Source organism: Stegastes partitus, unplaced genomic scaffold, assembly GCF_000690725.1.
Source record: "Stegastes partitus isolate 25-593 unplaced genomic scaffold, Stegastes_partitus-1.0.2 Scaffold2273, whole genome shotgun sequence".
In the NCBI taxonomy this organism is placed as follows: Eukaryota; Metazoa; Chordata; class Actinopteri; family Pomacentridae; genus Stegastes; species Stegastes partitus.
The window spans coordinates 166-24,633 of record NW_007580004.1 but is presented as its reverse complement, the minus strand read 5'-3'; the positions used below and the strand labels follow the sequence as shown (position 1 = coordinate 24,633).

At 39.6% G+C, this 24,468-nt stretch overlaps 2 protein-coding genes across 2 annotated transcripts; one reads left to right on the top strand and one right to left on the bottom strand.

Moving 5' to 3' along the window:
- Positions 1-1,443: 1,443 nt before the first annotated feature.
- Positions 1,444-12,007, bottom strand: eif2d (eukaryotic translation initiation factor 2D). The gene is made up of 15 exons (XM_008304633.1): positions 11,829-12,007; positions 10,750-10,940; positions 10,470-10,553; positions 10,275-10,365; positions 10,083-10,190; positions 9,415-9,683; positions 9,095-9,212; positions 8,970-9,015; positions 8,777-8,883; positions 8,504-8,659; positions 6,283-6,372; positions 5,672-5,767; positions 3,328-3,448; positions 1,749-1,923; positions 1,444-1,643 (listed from the first exon to the last, which is right to left on the bottom strand). Exons 1-15 carry the CDS (start codon positions 11,882-11,884, stop codon positions 1,573-1,575), a joined length of 1,779 nt encoding a protein of 592 aa, XP_008302855.1. The 5' UTR covers positions 11,885-12,007; the 3' UTR covers positions 1,444-1,572.
- A 4,827-nt stretch (positions 12,008-16,834) lies between these two features.
- LOC103374533 (MAP kinase-activated protein kinase 2-like) lies at positions 16,835-24,199 on the top strand. Its single transcript, XM_008304632.1, has 5 exons — positions 16,835-17,594; positions 21,313-21,452; positions 22,738-22,802; positions 23,291-23,370; positions 23,873-24,199. The coding sequence occupies exons 1-5, from the start codon at positions 17,370-17,372 to the stop codon at positions 24,029-24,031; spliced, it is 669 nt and encodes a 222-aa protein (XP_008302854.1). The 5' UTR covers positions 16,835-17,369; the 3' UTR covers positions 24,032-24,199.
- The last annotated feature ends 269 nt before the right edge of the window (positions 24,200-24,468 follow it).

The following is a 24,468-nucleotide window of genomic DNA, read 5'->3' as shown; positions in this document are numbered from 1 at the left end:
TCGCTGTCTTTCACCATGAGGAGCAGTCTTAGAAACCTTGGTGTCACATTTGATCAGTCAAAGCACTATGAAAACCATATCAGTTTAATATCGCGCACATGTTTCCTTTCCTTGAGGAACATCACCAGCAGACTGGGGTCCATCGTATCACAGCCTCTGTTAGAAATGATAATTTATGCTTTTATCTCATCCCATTTAGCCTACTGAAGTTCCCTTTTCACCTCCCTCATAATACAAGTTGTGTTTTTTTTAATACACAACTTGGAGGGTGGGTATAGACCTGCAGCAAAGGGCCGTGAGCGGGATTCGAACTCACGACTGCTACGTCGGGGACTATAGCCCCTGTTTCATTATCCGGTTAAGCAACCAGGGCGCTTTGAGGATGCAAGTTTTTAATCTGTATGCTCCCGTTAATTTCAGTATTATAATTTCTCTATATTTGGATCTTCTGTTGCTTTGTTTTTTGTCTTCTCTCCTTGTTGCTTTTATGGGCTTACGTTGATTTTCTTTGTTAAGCACTTTATAGATTTGTTTTTAATGACGGAAAAGTGATGCTGCATCCCCGGTGGAAAAAAACTGTGTCTGGAGAGAACTATGAAAAAATTTGGGTTGCCTTTAGGAAAACACCAGATTGGCACAATTCTATCTTTTGTTCTCAGAAACACTACGAATATGGCACCAACTTGGAAAACAAGTTTGCGAAATTGGACACCACAGACCTCAACATAACTGAGAACGTAGAATTGTTCACAGCCTCATACAAAGTTCATCACTCAGAAGAAAAAACCAGAGCAAAAACAACCTAAATCAAATGAAGGCTTACGGCAAATTCTGTGAGGGCCTGCAAAAAATCACCGGATGAAAATTTCAAATTTCCCTTTGGTGTGGTGACTTCACCACTGTGAAATACTGCAGTTTTGAATTCATATCAATACCGCACAAAAGTTACTGCTTTTTTATTTATTTGTGTTTGTTCCAGTGATTTGAGGGTTGAAACTACATGTTATGAAATGTTCTTGTTCATGCATTCATTAAGAATCACTTCACTGGACTTTCAAGTATATCACAACTCCACAACAGCAAATAACACGACCTGAAAACAGCTGCTTTAACAACAGGAGTGGGAGACATTTGCTCGACTTTAATATCATCGCTGTGCACAAGCAGTTGCACAAGACCCCAGTTTCTCAACTGAAGCCTCTCAGTGGTTAAACCATCACTAATGTTATATTTGCAGCTTCCACATGTGAACATGGAAATACAGGTAATAAATTGCTGTACGCAGGCACCCAGCAGCCAACTAAGGCGCAGACCACAAACCAGAGTGGTTTAGATCAAGCTGCTTTGTAAAAATTGGGTGGATGTCATTCCCCATTTGTCTCTCTCCTCAGAAATGTCACAGTATTTCAGTCAGCTTTATTCTGTTTAAAAAAACCCAAGAAATTTCTTTGTAAAGTGTGTGGTGAGGTTATTAAGCACTTTTATTAAATGAATGACCAACAGTGTTATTGCTGTTCTGTTTGCTCACATTAGAACAACTTTAAAGACAATGAACAGCTGGTTTAGCAGATGTTACTTCTTCTTGCCACTTTTTGAAGCTTTGTCTAGTCCCTGGATGTACTTCCGAGGAATTTGATAATGATCTGAAATAGAAATATAACATGAACTGACTTCATTTGTTAGAAATAAAGCAATCAAAATCAACTGTTGAAAGAAAGCTGAATATAAAGTATGAATAAGGTCAATACCGAGAAGCAGATTGCCGACTTGATGAATCTGATTGCCTTGGATCTGGACCAGTACTTTGTCCTTGGCTCCTGGGATTGGTTGCAAGACAGAGCTGGCCTGAACTCTGTGCTGCAAAGCAGCGGCTACGACCGCAGGATCCAAACCATACACTTCCAGATTCTTTATCATAGTAACCTAGAGGTGGCACACGGCAACAGGAAAAGTTAGAACAATAAATCAGCCAGCATGATCATGAGCTGATGCTTGCCTAATGTCAGCCATAAAGTAACATGAAACTGCTGCACAGAAAAGCCAAAGGTAAGTCTAAGGTCATTTGAAAATAGTGTCTCCATTACATACTTTGTACAAATGGGGAGCGCTGACAAGTTTAATCTTCAACTGGAAAATGCCCCACTTGGTATATGAATCAACCATTATCAAATTATTCATGAAAGTGACATGACTCCAGGGATGTGCCCTGCGAAATGTTGGTCTATGGAATGTCAGCCAGTGAGTCAGGGTCCGACTGAAATATCCGTTGGATGGACAGCGATAAAAATTTTGCCCAGACATTCGTGGTTCCTATAGGTTGATTACTAATAGCTTGTTCCCCTGAGCCTCAGTCTATCACAAACATGAGGTGCAGCTATTGAATAAATTGCCATGAATTTCCGTACAAACATGAGGGGCCCTTTCTAGATAAATTGGAATAACTTTGGAAATCACTATGCTCACCTAAGAAGATGAGTGTGGTAGTCATTACACCCGCTCAATATCCATTTCTTAGCTTTGACACTGTAGCATGTTAAAGTTCCTTTTTTTTCCCCTTTGCTTTATTTATTCTGGAAGTCCACTGAGATCTTATTTGCAGGAGAGACCAGACTACAAAAACATGTGTTACACATTCGCAGTAACACAGTTCATTCACTCGAGATAAAAATCACACACATGCACACACAAATACCATGTCAAGTCAGAACAGTCACAAGTAAAGTAAACCCAAGCTTTTCTTTGATTTGGTGTCATGATAACCCTCTCTGAATGCTACTAAAGATGTTAAATATCCTGGCAGTTTAAAAAGCAAGGCCCTACAAATGAGGAAACCAGAATGCCGAAGCCTTCTAGTTGTCAGTCCAGCCAACCCTGACTCACAGTAATGAATCCCAGGACGCTGTGGTAGAAAGCATCCAGGGGTTTACGGGTGGTGACAGCAGCATGACAGAAAGATGGCTTGTTGAATGATTTGTGTTTTTTTTGTTCTCAAAGGAAGAGTAGACTTTGTTGCAGTGTAAAAATACATTTTGAATCTAGCTTTTTCATTTCATTTCATTTACATGAGGTTCGTAGCACAATCTGCCGTCGAACCACATTAGATATTTAAACCAGATATTTATAACGCTGGACTGTATAAGTTAATTTAAAGAGTCGATATGAGTCGACATCAATGGTATGGAGTTAGTTAGCTTTAAAGTCAAAGTACTGGTGTTCCTAAGTACAGGCTGTGGACACTTGTGCTCCTTAAACTCTCTTTCTAAAAGATCCAACAAAATCCACATTGATAGATTTGACAATTTTTGGTATTGTAGCAAAAGTTGTCACCTTCTTATTGGAGCCTCGAGAAGCCACAGAGATGTCTATAGGCTCAATATGGCCCTTCTTTATTATAGATGCTTGTCCGGGGAACACAACTTGAAAACACTCCTGCATTCTTCCCAATGTCCTGTTAAAAACATGTTTGACTGTAGTTAGATGATAGAGAGACAGATATCCTGTTGAATTGTGTTAAATGTGTATATCTAGCACAAAAATGCATAGCATATGATCACCAAAAGCTCCACGTAAAACAACGCTAGATGCTCCTTTCATTTACTTGCAGAAAAAGCTAGCTTTGCTACCCATTTCACAAAATATAAATCCTTAGAAGGAGATAGTTATTGAGCCAAGTAATCTATATTTACCCCAAATAGTAAAGGAGTAAAGAACCTTTTGCTGAGAAAAGTTTATTAGTGGGAGAAACTGAGCGGCCTACCAATACTTCACAGACTTACCAGTGTTTTCTAGATTAGTACTGCTGCAAAAATGAAAGTCTGTAACAGGACAGACTTTTTGTTTCTTCCTGTTACAGAGAGGTGATGATGCTTTTCATAGCAACAGATACAAACCAGACATTGCCGACATCAGAGCAATGACACTGTTCCTTACACATTCTTCACATCTAGATTGAAGGTGGCATTAGCACAACTACTTCATTTGGCGCCCATCTTGCAGTCACGCTGCCTTTAACTGCCTACAATAGTCATAAGGCCTTTTTACAGTCTTGAACAAAAGTTAACATACACTTGTAAAGACCATGTGTATCATGGCACTCTTGTGTTCCCAGTGACACCTCCAACTCCAACTCTTTGTCACAAAAAAAACTCAACAACAATCATGCATTTTGGTTTTTGACTGATTTACTAGAGGTCTTCTAGAAGTATGACTATTACATTAAACTGTAATATTTTGGTGAATGTCTTTGACCATTTTCACCTCAATTAGTTGCTTAGGGTTGCCATCCAAAAGCTTCTGGTAAGTTTTTGGCAGAATTGGTGCAGTTCAGTTACATTTTGGGGGTTTCTGACAGACATATTTCTTCATCACAGTTCACAGATTGTTGTTGGAGTTTAGGTCAGGACTTTGGCGAGACCAGTCTAGGACCTTAATTCTAGCCTGATTCTCCTCCTTTTATTTTGTTTTAACCACTTCTGATGTGTGTTTAGGGTCATTGTCTTGTTGGAACCCAACTGTATCCAAGACGCAACCTTGTGGCTGATGATTTTAGGTTTTCCTGAGGAATGTGGAGGTAATCCTCTCTCTTCATTATTCCATCTACTTTGTGTGAAGACGTAGTTCCACTGGCACCAAAACACAGAGCATAATACTACCACCTCCATGCTTGATGGTAGGCTTGGTGTTTTTGGGGTTGAAGGCATCACACTAGCATTCCAGCAGTTTCTAATTCATTGCAAACCTGCTTTTTGGTGATTCTTTGTTGACCATCCTGACCAATTTTCCCTTAGCAGGAGGTGATAGCTGGCATTTTTCCCCCTGATAGTAGCAGGGACACAACTGTCTCATGCACTTTCTACTTACAAACAAATGTTTGCTTAAATCATTTTGGGCTCTGAAGCATCTTTGAAATGACTCCAAGTGACTTTTCGAACTTCAAATCAATGATTTTCTTCTTCACAGCTGTTCTCAGCTTCTTAGACGTTCCTAGTGTAGTGTTGTGGCAGAGTGTAAGAGTGTATTAAATGGGCCCTAAATAAATTGGTTCAAAGGAGTCAGCAGCTATAGCCACAACAGTCTACATCACGGAAACTGATCATTCACGTTGCTGTACTTACATTTTTGATCCAGCAGATTTTGTCATATTTTCAAAAGACCTATATTAAATCTATGAAATCATCAAACATTCCATCATAGAAGAGTAGGAGTTGTAAGAGTTATTGGAAACCCAAGACTACAATGTTATACACGGCCTTTACAAGCATATCTAAACTTTTGTTTACGATGGTACACAGGGATTTACAGTTATACTGGATGGTAGTGAATGACTGATCTATAAAATTCCACACTACAGGACGCCCTGGTAGCTCAACCGGATAAGACAGCGACCCATGTATCAAGGACTTTAGTCCCCGATGCAGCAGCCACAGTTCGAGTCCAGCTAGCGGCTTATTTGCTGCATGTCCTTTCCCCGTTCTTCTCCCCACGTTTCTCTGTCTCTACACTGTCCTGTCTAACAAAAGCGAAAAGCCCAACAAAATAATCTGTAAAAAACATTTCCACACTATTTGTACACAACATCTATAAAATCTCCCGTCAACGTAGTTCAGTCTAAAGCTTTCCAAATCTAGTTTAACCATAAACAAACTAAGAAAAAAAATAAAATCATCTTTACCTGCTGAAGAGGTCGTCCCACTTGAGAGACTCTACTTCCTGGTACTCGGATTTCTCCAGTAAGCAATCACATAGAGCAGGATTTATGGTCACATAACTAGTAGAGGAAGGAGAAGCACTGAAGTTGGACAGGCACTTATAAACATGCTTAAAGTATGCTGCCTTTTTAAGCTATGCTCCATTACTTGTTATCAGTTTGTTTCAGAATAAAAAACACACAAATTCTCATGACAAAAACAAACAAACAAAAAATGAGATGACATCAGAGTCACAATTATATATTTTACTTAACTGTAATGACATTACATGGTCTAACGTCATCTCTGTGTTTATTCAATGGAAACTAAGGCTGCTCTTTTACTACTGCCAAGTGCTAAAAAACCCAATAAACAACGTAATCAGTCTTCTGTGATTTCCAAGGTTCTTTCTCCTTTATACAAGCTATTTAGCAAGCAGAATTAAATTATGAAATGTCAAGTCATTAATACATTTCTACATTATTATCTAATTAGGAAATCATGACCTCAGTCAAACTCTTTTGCTGAATGTGACACAGACAACATGCACTCCACATCTGCATCACACCCTTAAAGAATTGAAGCATGTTCTTACTTCTTATTATTTTCATCCACCAGTTCATTTTTCTTCACATATTCTGTGATGATACTTCTCACTTCAGCAGCGTGCAGCGTTGTTCCTTTCCTGCAGAGTTGATCATTTTGAAAATGTTAGAAATTTAGCCAATATCTTGGCAAATATCACTTTTTCTTCTCATTCCTGTGTAAATATTTCTACCGGGACAATTAAACTCACACTGTCATGAAGGTTGAAATACTCAAGTTGATCCAACTTCATGGTCATTTTGACACATACACATAGTTTGTGCGGAACATTCTTTGTCTAACTCACTGATACAAGTGGAATGAAGAAAATACTGAACACAACAACCAGTACAGTGAATCACAATGGAGCAATTCCAGAGACTGCAGCCTTTAAAATGCTGAATTAACACCTCTCTAAAACCCTTTCAAATAAAACTAGACATTCAAACTTTCATAAAAGTGGGCACCATTGTTGTGTTAGACAGCATTTGTACTGGTTTGGTGTCTAATGAACTGGAAACTAAATGTATCTATAGAAGGTGGACAGAAGTTGGATACCATAGAATGTACAGCCTTAGCCAAATATCCTGTCTCAACAGTGGCTGTAGTTAGTATTCACATCCCCTGGGAAGTTTCCCCTTTTCTATTGCATTTCAACATTGAATCATGGGTAATTCAATTTGGCTTTCTGGACAAGAACTTACCAAAAAAAAAGATGTCAAAGTGAAAACAGTTTTCTACAAATTAATGTCAATCAATTAAAATATATAAAATGTGATATTAGTGATTGCATTCACCTCCTTCAACACAAGATTTAGTTCATGCACCTATGACTGCAACTGCATCACTGACCCTGTGTGGATTGGTCTCAGTCAGCCTTGCACATCTGGAAACTGCAATTTTACCCCATTACTTTCTTTTTTTTTTTTTCAAAGCTGACAGGTTGCACAGGGATTGTGAGTGAACAGCCCTTTTCCCATATCACTAGGTGATATTCCCAGTGAGTTTGCTCTCCACTACTCTGGTGTAAAAAAAAAAAAAATCCTCTGGACCTTCAGAGAGACTCCTAAATTTCATGAGCTGTGAAAAAGATGCTCTCTTGTTTGGTCCATGACAGATGCTCAGAGATGTGCGTGGCCAAGTACTTAAACAGCTTCTCCACAAGCGATCCGTTTATCCTCAGTGAATTGTAGTTCTTCTGCTGGTTTCTTCTACAGTCCCAAATCAGCTTCTTGATTTTGCTGAGGTTCAGCAGCAGGCTGTTGGTCTGGCAAACTATCAGGCTGTCAACCTACTCTGTGTATAGTCTTATTTTAGACTTAATGTGTGTTTAACTCATTTACATAAGTTTGTAGATTCTGTTGCCACATTGACATCAACGGCTTCTTTGTTTGTTTTGTTTTTTTTAATTTTCATGTAAAAAGTCTAATTGAATTGACAGAGATTCAGTGTTGGTTAAAAAGCAATAAAAAAAGGAGAAAACCTCAGAGGAGGAACCTTTTAGGAATTTTAACTAGATAATTGAAGTTTTCATGTCTGATGTGGGTTTTCAACAAAAACTTCAATTACCTAGAGGAAACTCCTCCAAAATTCCTCTCCTCTGGACCATTTAACAGCTTCAGCCTCAGGGCAAAGCATTACATATGCTTACACAGTGTTGTGGCTTACTGGGCCACGAGAATCAAACACAGTCATCACTGACATTATGAAAAACACTCATGCTTTTCCTACTATGATGCATCAACATGTCTGCTGGGAAAAAGCCTCGTGAAAAAAAGAAGCTGTGAACATGACACAATGCTTTTTTGTTAAAACGCATACAGCACATCAGATCAGATGTGAAAAAATGACAGATGTGCTGTGGGAACCATTCAAAAATTAGGCTGCAAGAAGAGGCAGGGTTTGCAAAATGTGGGTGATCCATCATTCAAGTGTCAGTATTCTCCGTTTAGTGAAATTCTTTAGTGTCTAGCACATATGGAGCTGTAAATAAGCAAACAAAAGAATGATTTTAAACACATGGAAACATTACCTTATCCCTTCACAGACTGGTTGATCACAGTTATAGTACAGCCCTCCTGGGGCTGCTGGGGATTCAATGACTCCTCTGTCTAAACACAAGCTCCAACTCTCCCTGCTATGTCCCCCTGCTGTCTGAACTATGCAAACATGAGGCTGCAAGAAGAGGCAGGGTTAGGAAAACACACAATCACACACACACACACACACACCTCTTGTTTGCATCCAGAAAGAGAGGCTCCAGCCGAGCAGGCACGGAGTATAGAGTTGTGATCTCCGGAGGATGGTACACTATTTCTCCTTCCCCTCCATCCTGCACCACAGCTGCTTCAACATCTGTCTCCTCAGGAATGCTGAAGGAACGCAGTCTATAAAATGTTCAAGTATTACAAGGAAAACACAGACTTATCAGTCTAAGAGTGTGTGGGTTGTGAGTTAGAATCTCCACCAAGAATTTCTTGAATTTGAGACAAAGCTTGACTCACTCTGGATTTTTCCAGTCCACCTCCACAATGCTCTCCACACCCTTGGTGAGTTCTTTCACTCGCACAAGATGATGCTGCTGCTGCATGGCATGTAGAAACTTGGAAAGCTGTTGGGAAGAAGCATACATAATGATGGAGGTATACATTTTCTATGAACATGTGTAAAATGTCACATTCTGGACAGCTGATATACCTTTTTATAGCTGGATTTCTTGATATCAAGTTGTGTTCCACTTGGGCTGAAAAATGTGAGATGTGTTCAGTATCAATTTAATTCACATGAATTGGCACTTCTAAAAAAGACGAACTGTACTTTACCAGCAGGAGAACATGTGGTTGCGGAGAAATGTACTTGTCAGCAGAGGGAGCTCTGACTTCTTCACCTTGCTCTTAAGAGCATGCAAGAAGCATTGCAACAGCAGGGCGTCCATTATCTCTGTAACGTCAGGAGATGACCTGAGTCACATCCTTTCCTCTCTGAATGTGCTTCTATGTTACCACATCAGCAGGCCTTATCCAGTTGAAGACCGAACATATGATCATTTAGGGGACTAACATTATTTTATATATATATATATATATATGTACGTGTGTGTATGTGTGTGTGTAGGTGTGCGCGCGTGCACTTAATCTGGTACCTTGTGGGGTTTTCTGGTCATCCTGGTTCTCGTCCTCTTGCTCACTGCCCTTTTCATCTTTCTCTTCCTCTTTCTCAGCTAAGTTCAGCTCCTTAACACCAGAACAGGCTTGATCTGTGGCAGATTCACCCAAGCTCTCTTGGTCCTGTAATACCTTTTCAACCCCGTCGTCCTCTTTCTCACTGACCTCAGAATCCTCTCCATCTACCTCGTGTTCTTCACTTTCGGTATCCGATAAAGAAGGAGGACCTGACTTATCTCCAAATGCCCTGAAAAGGATATGAAAAACAAAACAAAAAAACCCCGCACAATTTACTTGACTGTACGTATGCATTTAAATATACTGGCTTCAGAGAAAGTAGTTGTTAGCAAGACAACAACTAATGATGATCTCAATAACCAATAAAAAAACGAGATTACCACTCGCATGTCAGTCTGGCTAATATACAGCAACAGCCATAGTTAAATGGCTTAGCATAGCTTAAAAACGGTTCAAATCTTGATGCTCAGCTAATCAGCTGCTGGCTGTGGCCGCATATTTAACAGATATTATTGCGATGTCAATCTTTGCATCTAGCTTTGGTGAAGAATGCAAATAAGCCTATTTGTTTAAAAAGTCCAGAAATATTCATTCATTCATTAAATGTAGGAAGACAGAAGCTATTTACCAGAGATAATCCATGTATGTGTGGAGAACACACAGTCCTCTGCCTTTCATACCCAAACTGTGCATCTCTTCACTGGACACTGCAGCTGTGCCAAGCGCAACAGGAGCTCTGCAATAAACCAGGACAACAGCATCACACCTAAATCTATGAGGAACGTGCAAGAAGTCTATCCAAATCTTTACTACAGCATACCTATTATTCACTATTGTAACAGCACAGCAGTCTCCCCGTTTCACACCTGGGAGACCAGACGAAGGCACCACCACACCTGGCAGCATGAGATCTTAGAAGAAGCACAATTTATTTATTTATTTTTAATCTGTTAATATCAGTTTAAGTATACAAAGTATCTGAACAGGACTTCTGATCTCGAGAGAAGTAGTATACCTGCCCCTCCAATCAACTTCTGAAGCACAGGTGGCCATGTCCTGAATGTTGGTACGAGATTAGGGTAACGCCAAAGCACATACACTGAAAAATATGACATCAAGGAAGTTACTTGAGAGCAATTCTATCAATCAGTCATCTGAATCTAGCTTTAGTGCTGGTTACTTACAAGGTTCAAGGTCTTTATTTATCACAAACACAGTCATACATGGTATGTTTTGCGTACTGTTCCACAACCGAAACAATGTTGAGAAATGAATAAAAGTAAGGATAAGGATACCTGTGGGATAAAGTCGTTTCTCCAGTTCAAAGAACAGAGGATTTTTGTGAAGAACATAAACTGTTACAGCTTCTCCCTTGTGCGCATAAATCTTCACAACATTTATTTCCTCTTTGTTGGGGACCAGGTCAGACAGTTCATCGGCAGACAGCGAAGGAAAGGCTGCAGCTATGTCAGCTTTGAGCTTTCTCCTAGAGACAAACATGAAAGAAAAGTTCGGGAAAGATTCCAATATCTACAGTCAGATATTTTACATATTCACACCTGCAATATTTTCAATACTTTATTTTCAAATATTATCTACAACGCTTTCTCTCAAACTAAACGCAGCCTTCTGCTGTTTTCACACCCCCTAATTGTTCCATAACAGGCACCAGACTAATCAGCTACTGTTGGGTTTGTTTTTTAATTGATTTAAATTATTTTAAAATGCATTTTCATTTGTATATTTCTAAAACAGCGCTAGCTTGTCAGAAATACAATTTTCCTCTACAATATTAGTATTATCTTTCCCTTTGGCTAAGAGTATTCATTTAAATATTCTTTTTCAGTAAGATGAAATTTGCTGCACATATTCCAAGTAAGCTTAATCAATCAATCAAGAGTGTTGCAATATAATAACTAGAAGTTCCTTGTCATCTAATTAGACTGAATACCAAAGGGCCACACTGAATTTAATAGAAAAATTGTTTATTTAATTACCGCCAAAATCAGCATTACAAAGGTAAACAACAGGTCATATCCTTGCTAAATAATGACCGATATTGCCACTATTGCCGTCTAATAATCGCCTGACCCCATCCTTTCAGCCCAGAAGCTGACATTCACTGAAAATTCACTAACAAATCATATACGGCTGCTATCTTTATATATAGCTTCAACCAGATCAAATATGAAGCTTAACAAAATAGTACTTCGATTTTGGCTTGTTCCATTCATGACAGCCAAATATGTTTAACGTTGGGTTCTTTAGGCCGTTTCCATTCACCTCGTCACAAAGTAATTGACATAACCTGCAGAAATGAATACATGGCGATCAGTAGAAGCTAAGCTCCTAGCAGGCAGCAGCTCTGACTCACCTGTCTGATCCTTTGATTACAGTGTTGGATTTGACACGAAACGCTTTGGCAAACATTTTCTCAGAAAATAAACCAGCGTCACTGAGATGCTCCTGATGATAATCGATCTGATATTCAACACGTCAGCACAGCGCTTCTAAAACAACCCATTTTTAGCATGTACTGCCTTCTGTGTGTATAATGTTGCTTTACTGTCATCAGCTGTTCCTCGTTGGGATACGCTGGTCCGACGCTTATTTATATCCGACGTGAACCTGTACCGCGGCAGAGCAGTATATCATTAGTTCCGCAGGACAAACCGAACACATTAACATATTTTATTAATTTGTCAGTAATATATTCTCATCCATGGGCATGTTACATGTATTCAGAAAAAATTAATTCAACCTCCCCTGTATGCCTAATGATTTCAATGCTTTCTTTGAGAAAATATCCTTTAGAGTGCTGACTGCTATAATTAATCGCCTTGCTTGTTTACTATTATTTAGGGAATTAAGCCGATAAAAAAGACAGGTCAGGCAGATTAGTTGTATTTGACTTGGGTTAATTGCAGCTCTCTGCACTTCTTTCAGTCATGGAAGTGAACTGTCCATGCCACTTCTCATGGCACTTGTGACTCGGGTAGCCTTTTCATTTCTTTTTTATTTATGTTGCTTTCTTTAAATTTTATTTTGTTGTCTTTGTTGTAAAACTAATTAGCAAAACTTTTAAACTCAAAGCTTCGCCTTCCCTTTACGTTTGGTAAAGAAAAGATACAATACCACATCTGACCACACGCCCCGTGGAGCGCTGTTTCACTCGTTTGAGAAAGGAAAAGGAACAGACTGCCTGTGGTAAAAACACTAAGACAAATAAATAAATCTCTTTATAAAGAAGACAGTGATCACTTTTTATTGAGAAAGTGTCAGTTGCTCAGTTTGTTGGAGAGAGACTACCACTGTAGTTCATTTCCAACACATTTGGTCCTTTGTTTGAGACTATTACACTCATTAATGGTGCAAGCTGACGTACATTAAATGATGCATTGCTACATGACGTGCCTGGTGTGTGTTGTACAAAACTGAATTTCTTGATTGTGTCTTCAGAATGCTGGATTTTTCCTTAACCCCTTTCAGACATGACTCCTTGCCATGATTCTGAAGGCAACCGAACGTGCCGGCTTCAAGTCTGAATGAGCACCCTGGTCACTTATCCACAAAAGTCGTGACGGCAATCTTACTAGGTTGGACAAGGTAACATTTCCATGTCACTTTTAACATGACACAAATCTGACTTGCATGTAGTCGCCGTAACGGAAAGCCATGCACAAGCAATGGTATTTTAACTCATACGTAGCTAAGGCTTTTTTTCACATTTAAGATTTATTTTACTGTTGGTAGAGTAGTTGTAGAGTAGATAGCAGAGAGTAGAGACATCCGGAAGTGTACTCAGGCTTACCTATTCATCACTTTATTTTTTTAAACAAATAAAAGAACCTCAGTTCAAATGACAACTGTGGCACCCTGGTTGCTTTTCTGTAAAAGCTGTGAAGTAACATATCTGAATCACTTTCTACACAGCACAAGTCTGAAATGCAACCAGCCGCATTAACAGTAAGGCACACACAAGCAACAGTACTTCCAGCTTTATGAGGTGATGAAGGGAAGGCTTTTTCCACATTTCAGCTTCAATGCTGATTCAAGCAAACATCAAAGAGGTCAAAAAACCTCTTTGAGTTTGTGTGCCAAAATCTCAACACACCTTTCTTATTCACTCAATTTCACATCTATGATTCAGCACCAACTCATAGAAATTGTACTCACCAAAAATGACTGTCATGTGGGAGTTTCTCCCCTACAAGATGTAAACAGAAGCTTAAGTTTAGGTTATTGCTTCCAGTTCTCTATCTTCTGTTTATGAAATAGATGCAGTCTCAAGCAGAAGCCATGGGCTGTCTGCAAAGCAAGAGGGCTATGCGAGTTTGTGCACTTAAAACAACAGAGTTACACTGTTTCGGTGTAACGACAGAAGAAGGCTGTGTGTGTGCTTGACAGGAGCTTGGACTCACTGAGGACTGTGGTCAAGAGATGCATACACAGCACAGCAAAGTCCATCCTTGACAACGCCACCCACCCTCTTCACAGCATCCTGGCTGGAGAGATCAGCAGCTACACTATGCCACAGGACTGAACAGTACAGAGATCCTTTGTCCCCAAAGCTATCAGGGATGTGAACACCTCAGTCAAAGACAGCGACTCATGACCTGAACTCATGTTTTCCACATTCCAGTTACTCAACTGAATCGGTCCCATCTGTGTGTCTGTCTGTGTGTGTCTGTGAACAGTCCCTGGCTTGAGCACTAAGATGTAACAAGATGATATTTTCCAGGTGAACAAGGAATGGCCTCTCCTTGGCGATCGATTAGATTTTGGGGTCAACCAGTGCAAAAATAGCTCCACTAGAGGTCAAAGATCACCTTTTCAAAAATGCCGTATACCTTCAAATGGGTGGAAGGTGATTGATGGTATTTGGTGCAGTTAAGCAACCATGCTGGAGCTTTCTGTTGGTGATGTTACATTTGACCTTTGATGTTATTTTAAGGTCAAACTCAAGGTCATGCATTTTGATTGCACTGTAACTTGAAAATGGTTTTGTAAAATACTGTATTGGAAATCATAGATAGACTTCCATCAGGGGATGTAAGATTTGACCGTGGGTGATATTTCAAGGTCAAACTCAAGGTAAAACAAATGTAGCTATCACCATCATATTTTAAATTATAATAACATGTAATGTATGTATGGATAGTACACTTTTCACCTTGGACAACCAGCCAACAATGATTAATGAAAGCAACCATCTATTTTGAAAACAATGGTTTATTTTTAACTATATCCCTCTACTGATGGCCCTCTAGTTATTTCTGTTTTTACACTGTACTTAGACTTTTTAAAATACAATTTCTTACTGAAAATTTAGCAACTTTGTGCCTATTTTTGTACATATCAACAATTTCTGCACCTTATTTCTTTGACCCACGCAATTTGCATGCTTATTGCACATGCTTTTGTACATTGGAGACTGATCCTGTCTCTATGTGAAGGATCATTTATAATTATATGTAAATAATGTCAGATAGATAGCTAGAATCGATCCGGATGAGCTGTCACACACAGTATCAAAGTTTTTCAGCTGCAGTGAAATCATTTATTACATATCGGTTGTAAAAAAAAAAACTTGACTTAAAAAGCAGTGTGCTTTTTTTTCTCCACTACATTCAAAAAATGTTCAACCTCACCAGAAAATGTCACAGGGGAAAGATTGCTCTTGCACAGTTTTTCAACATAGTCTCCTTTAACATCAATGCACTTAGTCCAGCGAAGTTCAAGGTTCACTATCCCTTTGCAAAACAAGGTCACTTCTTAAGCCTCCAGATACTCCTCAACAGCATGCATGACTTCATCATCACTCTGAAAATAGCGACCACGCAAGTAGAAACAGACAGAAGTGTGACAGCGCAGGTCGGGTCAGTAAGGTGCATAGTTACAACAGTTCTAAGCCCCATGTGGCTACAGGTGCCTTGTCCTGCAGAAACAGCATGCCAGCTTGAAGCTTTCCTCTCCTTTTTTCTTTGATTGTTCAAACATTTGAATGTTTGTGTAGTGTGATATAAGGGCAGTATGTAATACCCCCAAAATGAGAGTTATGGCCCTTGTTTCTGGGGGAGGCGGGGAACTTTTTGAAGTACCCTTGTAGAAAACCCACACTGTAAAGTCTATGTGTGGGACGTCAAAGTGGTCAAACAAACAAACATTTTAAACTGAACCTAAACTTGAGGAATTTACATGTGAGGGAGAAGCAGGCTCAGGTGAGGATGTTTGTGCTTTTAAATCACCCCAACAAATGTAATCGGGGCTGCGTGACAAATTTTCATCACTTTAGCAGACTGGTGAAGCCACAGCTGGTACATATCCCTTAGATATAAACAGATTACTTTCTCCTTTTAGGAGAAGTATAAGAAGTATAAGTGTTTAAATAGCCAGATAGATAGGTAGATAAGGTGGGCCAGGATTATAGGTTTTATTGCACAGACCACTTTAGTAACTCCTTATCAACAAGATTTTTACATCAGTAAAATACAAGCTTTTGACATAAGTGCCAAACATGAAGACTGTGTGCAGTATGACTTTTTCCCCCCTCCTCCTATACTTCATTATTACTCGTAATATTCAGTATACCATGTCTGAAATGTATGGGGCTAAAACAGAGACGGTATTGGTTGTCATTAAAAATGAAGTTTGTCGTTCTAAATAAAGTTTGGCGTTGAAAAAGAAAAAAATGGAACCTAAATATTTGTCATTTCAAACCACAAGTAAGTCTGTTGCTTTCTGCTATGGGTTCCTAAACAGGGCAACAGGGAGAGAAACAGCCTTAGTTGTGGTTTGAAAGTTTCAGGGGAGCTCAAGGTGGCCATTGTCTGAACTCGTGGGTTCTGTAGGGAGGAAGACCTTTTTTCCTTAATGTGCAAATTACACTTAAATCATATGCCCCTTGCCTCTCCCCTCTTACCCTCTTGACTCCTCTTACCACAGCAAAACAGAGACAGGAAGTTGTCACTGAAAACAGAGAACATTGACACATCATTAAAAAAAAACCTTTGGCTGTGTCCAGAATCACCCAGCATACCCTACACAGTGCACTATATCAGGGTGTTCGCCGTTTTGTAGTGCTGTCCGAATGTTAAGTTACAAATGCTACACCCTATATAGGGCACTCAAAATATCCCACAATGCACTGTGCAAAGTAGTGTACAGCTGATGGTCACTACCCAAGAAATACGGACCATCATGCATTGCGTGAAAGGAAACGCAAAGACAAACGAGAGTGCGAAAACTTAGCATTAAAATGTAAGTAGTTTCCTGTTTATGTTTTGTTCAGTTTTATTTTACTCGTTTCTTAGCTAGGGAATAAACTGTGAATATGATATTACAAATTCTTTTTTTTTTTTTTTTTTAAGGTCTCAATTTTAGCCCCTTAAAAATGGGCTTTATTGTCATCTAACTGAGGGCATTTGTTGGCCATCAAACACTTCAGAGAGCAGTTTAAACTGGATGTGGAGCTTCTTTGTCCAGGTTTTCTTGACCTCTTCCAGGTTTGTGGGGGCAGTTTGGTGCCAGCGGTGGCCCCTTCCGTCCCCTCCACCCCTCGGACTCGCCCCTGTCGGACTGTTGGTGAGAGATGCTGAGTTAACGTCCGCAATTTTAGCTTTTGAAGTTTTTCCTACTTTAATCCTATTTGGTGTAGATACTAAAACGAGACTCCACGGTGGGGACTCGAGCTGTCAGAGCACCTGTCGGACAGAGTTTTGCTCGTAGCTGCCCGTCGGAGTAACAAGTCGAGCCGCGGCTATCTTTGCTAGCGGCTAATATCGCACAAGGACAACATGAGCTAGGTGGTCCGGCTAGCTAACACGGTGAGGGAAAACTACAACTTGCAGAGAGAAGAGGAGCAAAAACAAAACAAAACACCTGTTGCCGTGGCCGGTTTTCGCTCACAGTTAGCATGTCGAATCAGAACCAGCCGGCTTTCCCGACCCAACAGCAGCCCAACCTGAACTCTGCTCATTTGCCACAGCTTTTCGTGAAACCCTTCAACAGTGCTCTACAAGTCAAAAGGAGCGTAATAACAGACGATTACAGTGTCACGAGTCAGGTGCTCGGCATGGGGATAAATGGCAGAGTGCTGGAAGTGTTCCACAGAGAAACTGGACAAAAGTATGCACTGAAGGTAAACACGTCGATCCTAATGTAGTGTTGTGTCACAGACCAACACAAGGCTGGTGTGTGGAAGTGTGAGAGAAAAGATTTCAGGGATTGTGCTTCACAACATTGGCAGCACGTTGTTTTTTTTTAGTGTGGCAGCTCAATTATGGCACAGCATTTGTCATTATTAACTAACTGTGATAACGCAGCTTCCCTTTAATAAGTTCAGGCAGAAGGATGTTCTCTGTACCTTTGACACTTCAACCCAACATATCAGTTTCTGCTGGGAAAGATGAACTGCTGCTAGTACATGATAACTACTGCAGTGGTCTTTTGCACAATCTTGCGTTTAGTCTTTATATCTTACAGTAATTGTATCTGTCATAATGTATTAGTTTTACCTACTCTGTCAGCTACTCCTGTGCTATGAAATATGGCTTGACAGATAAAGCCCCTCCACTGATTTCTCACTATCTGAGTGTAAACATAGCTTGAACGCAGCACCTAATGCTGGCAGAGCAAATTTCCCAGGGTGCAGAGATGAAACCTTGGGAGCGATTTTGGAGTACAACGTGTTAATCCTCTGACTTTTAGCATCAGTATCTTTAGAAGGTCAAATCTGACATTGGAAAAAAAAGAGAAAAGATCCATTTCAAAATCTTGGATGAACAATACAGCATTGCAAGACATGATTAATTCCATGTACCCGATATTTGCTTTAATTCCTGAGCTGCTCTAGTCATTGTTATGTCCGTAAAGTAACTAAGGACAGACTTTATAGAGTGATTTATGTTTGCAGAAAACAGGATGAAAACGTCGCCAAAAGGTTTCGTGCTGCGAGCTTGTCTGCCTCGTCTCACATACTCGCAGGCGCTAAACGAAAGTGCATTTGAGGCCGAGCTCACCAAAATGACAACTCAACAGATGCTTGTGTTTCATCTGTGATCACAGAAAATCTACTTCTCATACACTGTTTCCTCTTCCAGAATAGTACGTGTCTCCTTCGCTGTTTAACTCTGAGTTTCAGCCAGTAGGGAGAGACAAATCAAGATATTACCTCAGTGCATACCTCTGGCTGCTTTTAGTCAATCATATGTCGTGTGTGATTTGTGCATGACTACAGATGAGCTCTTCTGAGTGGCGTGTTTGGGGTGACAGGCGGTGTTTAGAGCTAGGGACAGAGTTCAAGAAGTGGGGTCACTGTTGGGATCAGACGTGAGTTATAGATTTTGTTCTCATTGAAAGCTGTAATTTTCAGAAATTTTGGTGTTCATACTCAACAAACAGCTTTTTGTCAGGGTCTAATATCTGTCCTAGACATAGGTAATTATATATTGTCCAGGCGCTCTGGCCTCTGGCGTACCATGTTCAGGTGTCTGTTTTGAAAGTGTTGAGTGTTTACTTGCCCTATCCAAATGCTGCCAGCTTGAAAGAGAGAGGGGGACATGCCTGTGTCTAAAAGTAGCCTCGTGCAAGAGGCCTGAGATGACTGAGGGATTATGAAATCTGGAGGGGTACAGCTGAGAGTATATGATCATGGAGACAGCACACTCTCAGCTGATACATCTTTTTACCTGACCATAGTGATTATAACTCACTCTTTCAGGTTATTTTGCAAAGCCAGTTTCTTTATTTAATAGTAAGGCGGTTGATATGTGCAGTGCAGTTTGTTTTTTTTTGGCCAAATCTAGAGGCTGTGCTTGGCTAAAAGTAAACAGAGATCCGGTTTCTCTTCCTGACTCAGAATGATCCTTTAGTGGCTGACCAAGCACAAAAATGAGCATGTTGAGGACTTAAACAACTCTGTTTCCATTTGGTATATTTTATCATAACTTAGATGTTTTATATTTTTTTAAAGTTATTTTTTTGGCCTTTGTGCCTTTATTGGATAGTGTTCGTGAGAGAGAGAAAGGAAAGTAGGGGATAGAATGGGGGGAGGACATGTGGGAAAGGGTCATGAGCGGGATTCGAACTCATGGCCTCCACATTGGGACTGTGGCCCTGCACATGGGACGCCAGCTCAACCAGGTGAGCTATAGCGGCGCCCCACATGTTTTATATTAAGATGTAGAAAAGATTGACTATCTTCCGTTGCCACACACAAATTGACTGTTGTACATTTGTTAATAGTTGAGCTAAATGTGCTGACACCAGCTGATTCTCCAGCATGGTGATATGAGTACATAACCCTGCATTTGGATGCCGTACCACGGTACATTTGACAGACTTGAGCCATTGTAGGGAGTAGTTTTTGTAAAATTTTTCTGGGTGCAGTAAAGGCAAGGAGTGTGTGCTACATTTTTTGACAGAAATCTAGGCATTTTCTTATTTTTTTCTTTCTTTTTTTCATTTTATAAATAAAGTTTTTTTATATTATACTTGAGTAAATGAAACCAGAAATGAAACAAAACTGGTTTAAAAAAATCCAATTTTCTAAATTCCCCGTTCTTATCATTTAAACCTCTTTGAGGCGGCTACCAAAAGTCCTGTATCCAGGAGAAACCCTCGACATGAAGTGGACTTTACAGTGTCCACATTAGAATTAGTTAGTTAAACCTCCAGTAGAGGTCTAGCAATTGTAACTCTTTCCATCCAAGCTTGCCTTCCTTGTCTGATGTCTTTGGACATCAGAAAATCACACACACCACCGTCTCTTGCACTCTGTTTGACTTAAACTAAATATCATCATGATGTGTGAGGGAAGCCTCAGCTCAAACAAATGTCGAAAAAAAGTTATCTTGATATATGATATGTGAGACAGACTGATATAAATAGAAAAGTCAAAAGAATTACTCACTTCTCAATGTGTCTCAGTAAATCAATATCCTGATAAAGAAGCTTGACAACCTGCTTCAGATTTATGTAGTAAAAACTGTGCAGGAACGCAGAGGTGTCACTGGTGGGAGTTTTTCTGTACAGTGAGGTAGTTAATTTGCACTTTAGTGTATTTATCAGCAATCAACTTGCCGTGTATGTCTTTGGACCACCTGGAGAAATTCCATGTAGGCACAGGGAGAACATGTAAACTCATCACAGAAAGGCCCCAGCATGTTTGAATCCAGAACCTTCGTTTAATGAGGTGACAAATCTAACCCCTGCATCACCGTGCAGGTGTGAGAGTGCATGGTGGTCTGTTGTGTGTCTGCAAGCAGTGGTAGTGACTGGCACGGCGCTGATTTCCACCTAGGGCTGCAGCTAAAAAACCTTTTTACTTTAATTGCGAATTTGTCATTTTGTTGATAAAATGTGACCCATCTGCACGAAATCAGTCGCATTGCGCCTTGGGCTATATCCGTGATACAGCCTGAATTACTTTAACACATGATAAAATATTGATTTTTATTACTTACATCAGTCCATTTAGTTGTTTTCTGCATGTAGGTGACATATATTTCAGAGCGTAACAATATAATGCTCCATATCACTGCCAAATACCGTCAGACACAATGTGACTGATTTCGTGCAGATGGGTCGCAAATATCAGAAAATAGTGAAAAAGCAAGACCAATGTGATGTCTCCAAATGTCTTATTTGTCTGTCCAACAGTTAAAAATCCAGCAATTAGATCTGTATTTATGTTTGACAAATATCAAAATCCCACATTTTCAGCGAGAACCAGCAAATGATCTCTTGCTGAAAAAATTCTGTTAATCTTTTTTAATCCACTCTGAAGTGTACCTAAACAAAACTAAAATCTTGTCATGCTTATTTATGTGTTCATTCCTCTGCTTTTTGTGCTCCAGATGCTGCAGGACTGTCCAGAGTCCAGGCGGGAAGTGGAGCTGCACTGGAGGGTATCACCTTGTCCTCATGTTGTGTCCATCATAGATGTTTATGAGAATCTGTACCAGGGCAGGAAGTGCCTCCTCATCGTAATGGAGTGGTGAGTCCTTCTTGCACATGCAAAGACACGTAATTAGAGCCAGTAATGAATGTGTGGCCTTGAAAAGTGATAGCATATGTTGAGATAACTTTTTTTTTTTTTTTTTTTCCCCTGGACACTGTTCACCTTTCAATGGCTCCTGGGAGTTGTGGCTGGTAGAAGCTGCTGTGTGTGCTCATGGAGCCAGCTCCTTTTTTTTTTATTGCATACCAACTGAGTAGAGTACAGTAGTTTCCAGACCACTTCAGGGCAGAAAGTAATTAAAAACAGAGAGGGGGTGCTTTGTCTGTAACATAGTAAGGCATCCACCTCATGTCTAATTTCACCTTTTATGTTACGAAAACTAAACATAAAACAAACTTAATATGATACGACTGATGTGATATCATAAATAAAAAATGTTGACTGAGAAAAATGAAAGTGACAAGTCGTTGAAAGTGTGGTATGCTTTCCAACTTTAGCGCAATTTGATAAATGGACTGTTTATAGATGGCAGATATTTCGATTTGTCACACGAGGCAACACACAGGTGGAATCAATGATAGCCATGACAGTGAACTAGGATGAAGAACCTCTGCCAAGAGGAATACCGCCATCATTCATACATCTGTGCTGTCCCTACTTTATAAATTCTGTTATGAAAAAGTCTTTATTGCAATTTGCGAGTTAATCTAATTGTTTACTGTGCGTCAAGGAAATTTAAACGTTTTTCTATAGCACTACCATTTGCGGTGCCTTTATTAAATCACTTGCAGTGTGTGAATGGAATTCCAGTTCCGACTGGATGGTGAGGCAGACGTGCTTTAATGCAGTAGCTGATTTCTAAATCAGCTTTAGTACAAAATTACATGAAAGCTGTATCTGATTCATTTCCCAATTAAAACTAAAGGCAGCCTTGTGTTTCTGCCACCTCATTTGTTACCACTTTGGACACAGGGTGCTCAGCTTGCTTTTGCCAGGGGCTGCTTTTACAAATGACTAATCCAGGGCCTATTTACTTTTAAAAAAAAATAAAAAATTGATAAGATAAATAAACATTAAAAGGACCATATCTAGTCTTTTTTATTTCAGATATTTACTTCCAAATAAACACAGAAAAAGCCAAGAGACATTATTAGACCCAAATTCCCATTTGTGAATCAGTTTATTTCATTGCAAATTCTGTCGGGCCCGCAGGCTGTAAAATGAGTTTCACTGGCCTAACGGTTTTTCATTGAGTAGTAAAGGAACAAACATGTTGTAATGCCTTTACAGGCTCATCATACTGTCTCATTTTTGTTTTCAGCATGGATGGAGGTGAATTATTCAGTCATATCCAAGACAGAGGGAATCATGCATTTACAGAAAGAGGTAAAAATATATATATGTACTGTTGTTTCTAAGATTGTTTTGATACTTGGCATTTGGTCACAAACACTATGTTGGAGCAACTGCTTTATGATTTTACAGTGGAGTCAAACACATGTTTTTGATAAAGAGAACAGACAATAATTGGCCTTTTTCCAGTATGTCATGTCCACAGTGTGAGTTGGCACCTTCCTATGAGTGGGAGGTATTGTGCAGCCTACATTTCTTCCTCCAACAGCGGCCTCTCCAGCTCATTCTATTTCCTGGGACATGCCCCAAAGGATGCAAACATATCGAATAGCTATGAAAAAACATCATCAGTCACACAGACAATCAAAGATAGGCTCTGAATTCCTGAAATCTTTAACTTTATCGGAAGGTGCTGCTGAATGTATAGTTTCATCCACATCCATACCAGCCCTCTTCCCCTGAAAAGCCAAATACCAAGCCATACGATGTCTGTCATTTCTCTTCACTTTCTTTTTACTCAGAGGCCTCAGACATCATGAAAAGTATAGGAGAAGCCATTCATTTCTTGCATTCCATCAACATTGCTCACAGAGACATCAAGGTAAATACCTCTCTGTATACATCTTAGAAAAATGCTGCAGTGGAAAATGCAGAATTTTCCAGTAAAACCTGCAACTGTGGGATACCTTGTGGGGAAAAACTGTACATCGTTAGGAAAAAAAAAAACAGTGAGTAAAATTGTTGCTGTGCTCTGTGACAGTTCATTATCTCATGTGTGACAAAGACCCAATACATTAGGTAAAGTAGCACAGTCCAAAAAAAAAAAGATGGGTTATGAAAGCAAAGTCCTTCAGCATCTTTTCATAGTGAACATTAAATTGTTTACATATGTTAACATGAGAGTAAGGGGAAGCATGAGTGGTCATGGAAGGAGACAAGCTTGACAGCTCTAATGTGAAACAATTGTATGAGTCAAACACTGGATGTTTTCACTTAAGATCTTGTTTACAAGAATAATTGGAAAAATTGAGTGCGGTGTGTCACTTGCCAGTTACATAATTTCTGTTCTGCAGACACTGGATCACTGTTTTTTTCTCCTTCAGCCAGAGAACCTGCTGTACACCTCCAAAAGACCAGACGCTCTCCTTAAGCTGACTGATTTTGGTTTTGCCAAAGAAATCACAACTTTAAACTCTTTGGCAACGCCATGTTTTACTCCCTATTATGTTGGTAAGACCACAGACCATGTGCTATTGAAATAATTAGTCAGGCTATAAAGGTTAAAGAGGCACTTGAGGATTTTCTATGCAGGATGTTCGCAAGATTAACAGATTCTGGGTTAAGTTGATGATAATTGTTATAAACTATGACACAAGATCTCTATTCATCACTCCTGAGTGCAGTCTGTGTGTAAACACAGCTGTGAACATGCATTTTCTTTTTTTTTTTGATGAATGTCACATTGAACTGGTTCATCTCACATTAGACCTCCTGATGTCAGTCATTGCTATACATCAACCGAAACAACTGTATCAACATTTAAATTTCACCTCTACACATTTTTGTGTCCGCAAGATTTATTGAGTCACGGAATTCTAATAAGCAAACTGCTGCCGTTTTCTTTCTGCTGCCTTCGTGTTTTGACAGTGCCCATTTATCATTAGCTAGTACCCATTTTATATACTCACTGCAAGTTCCT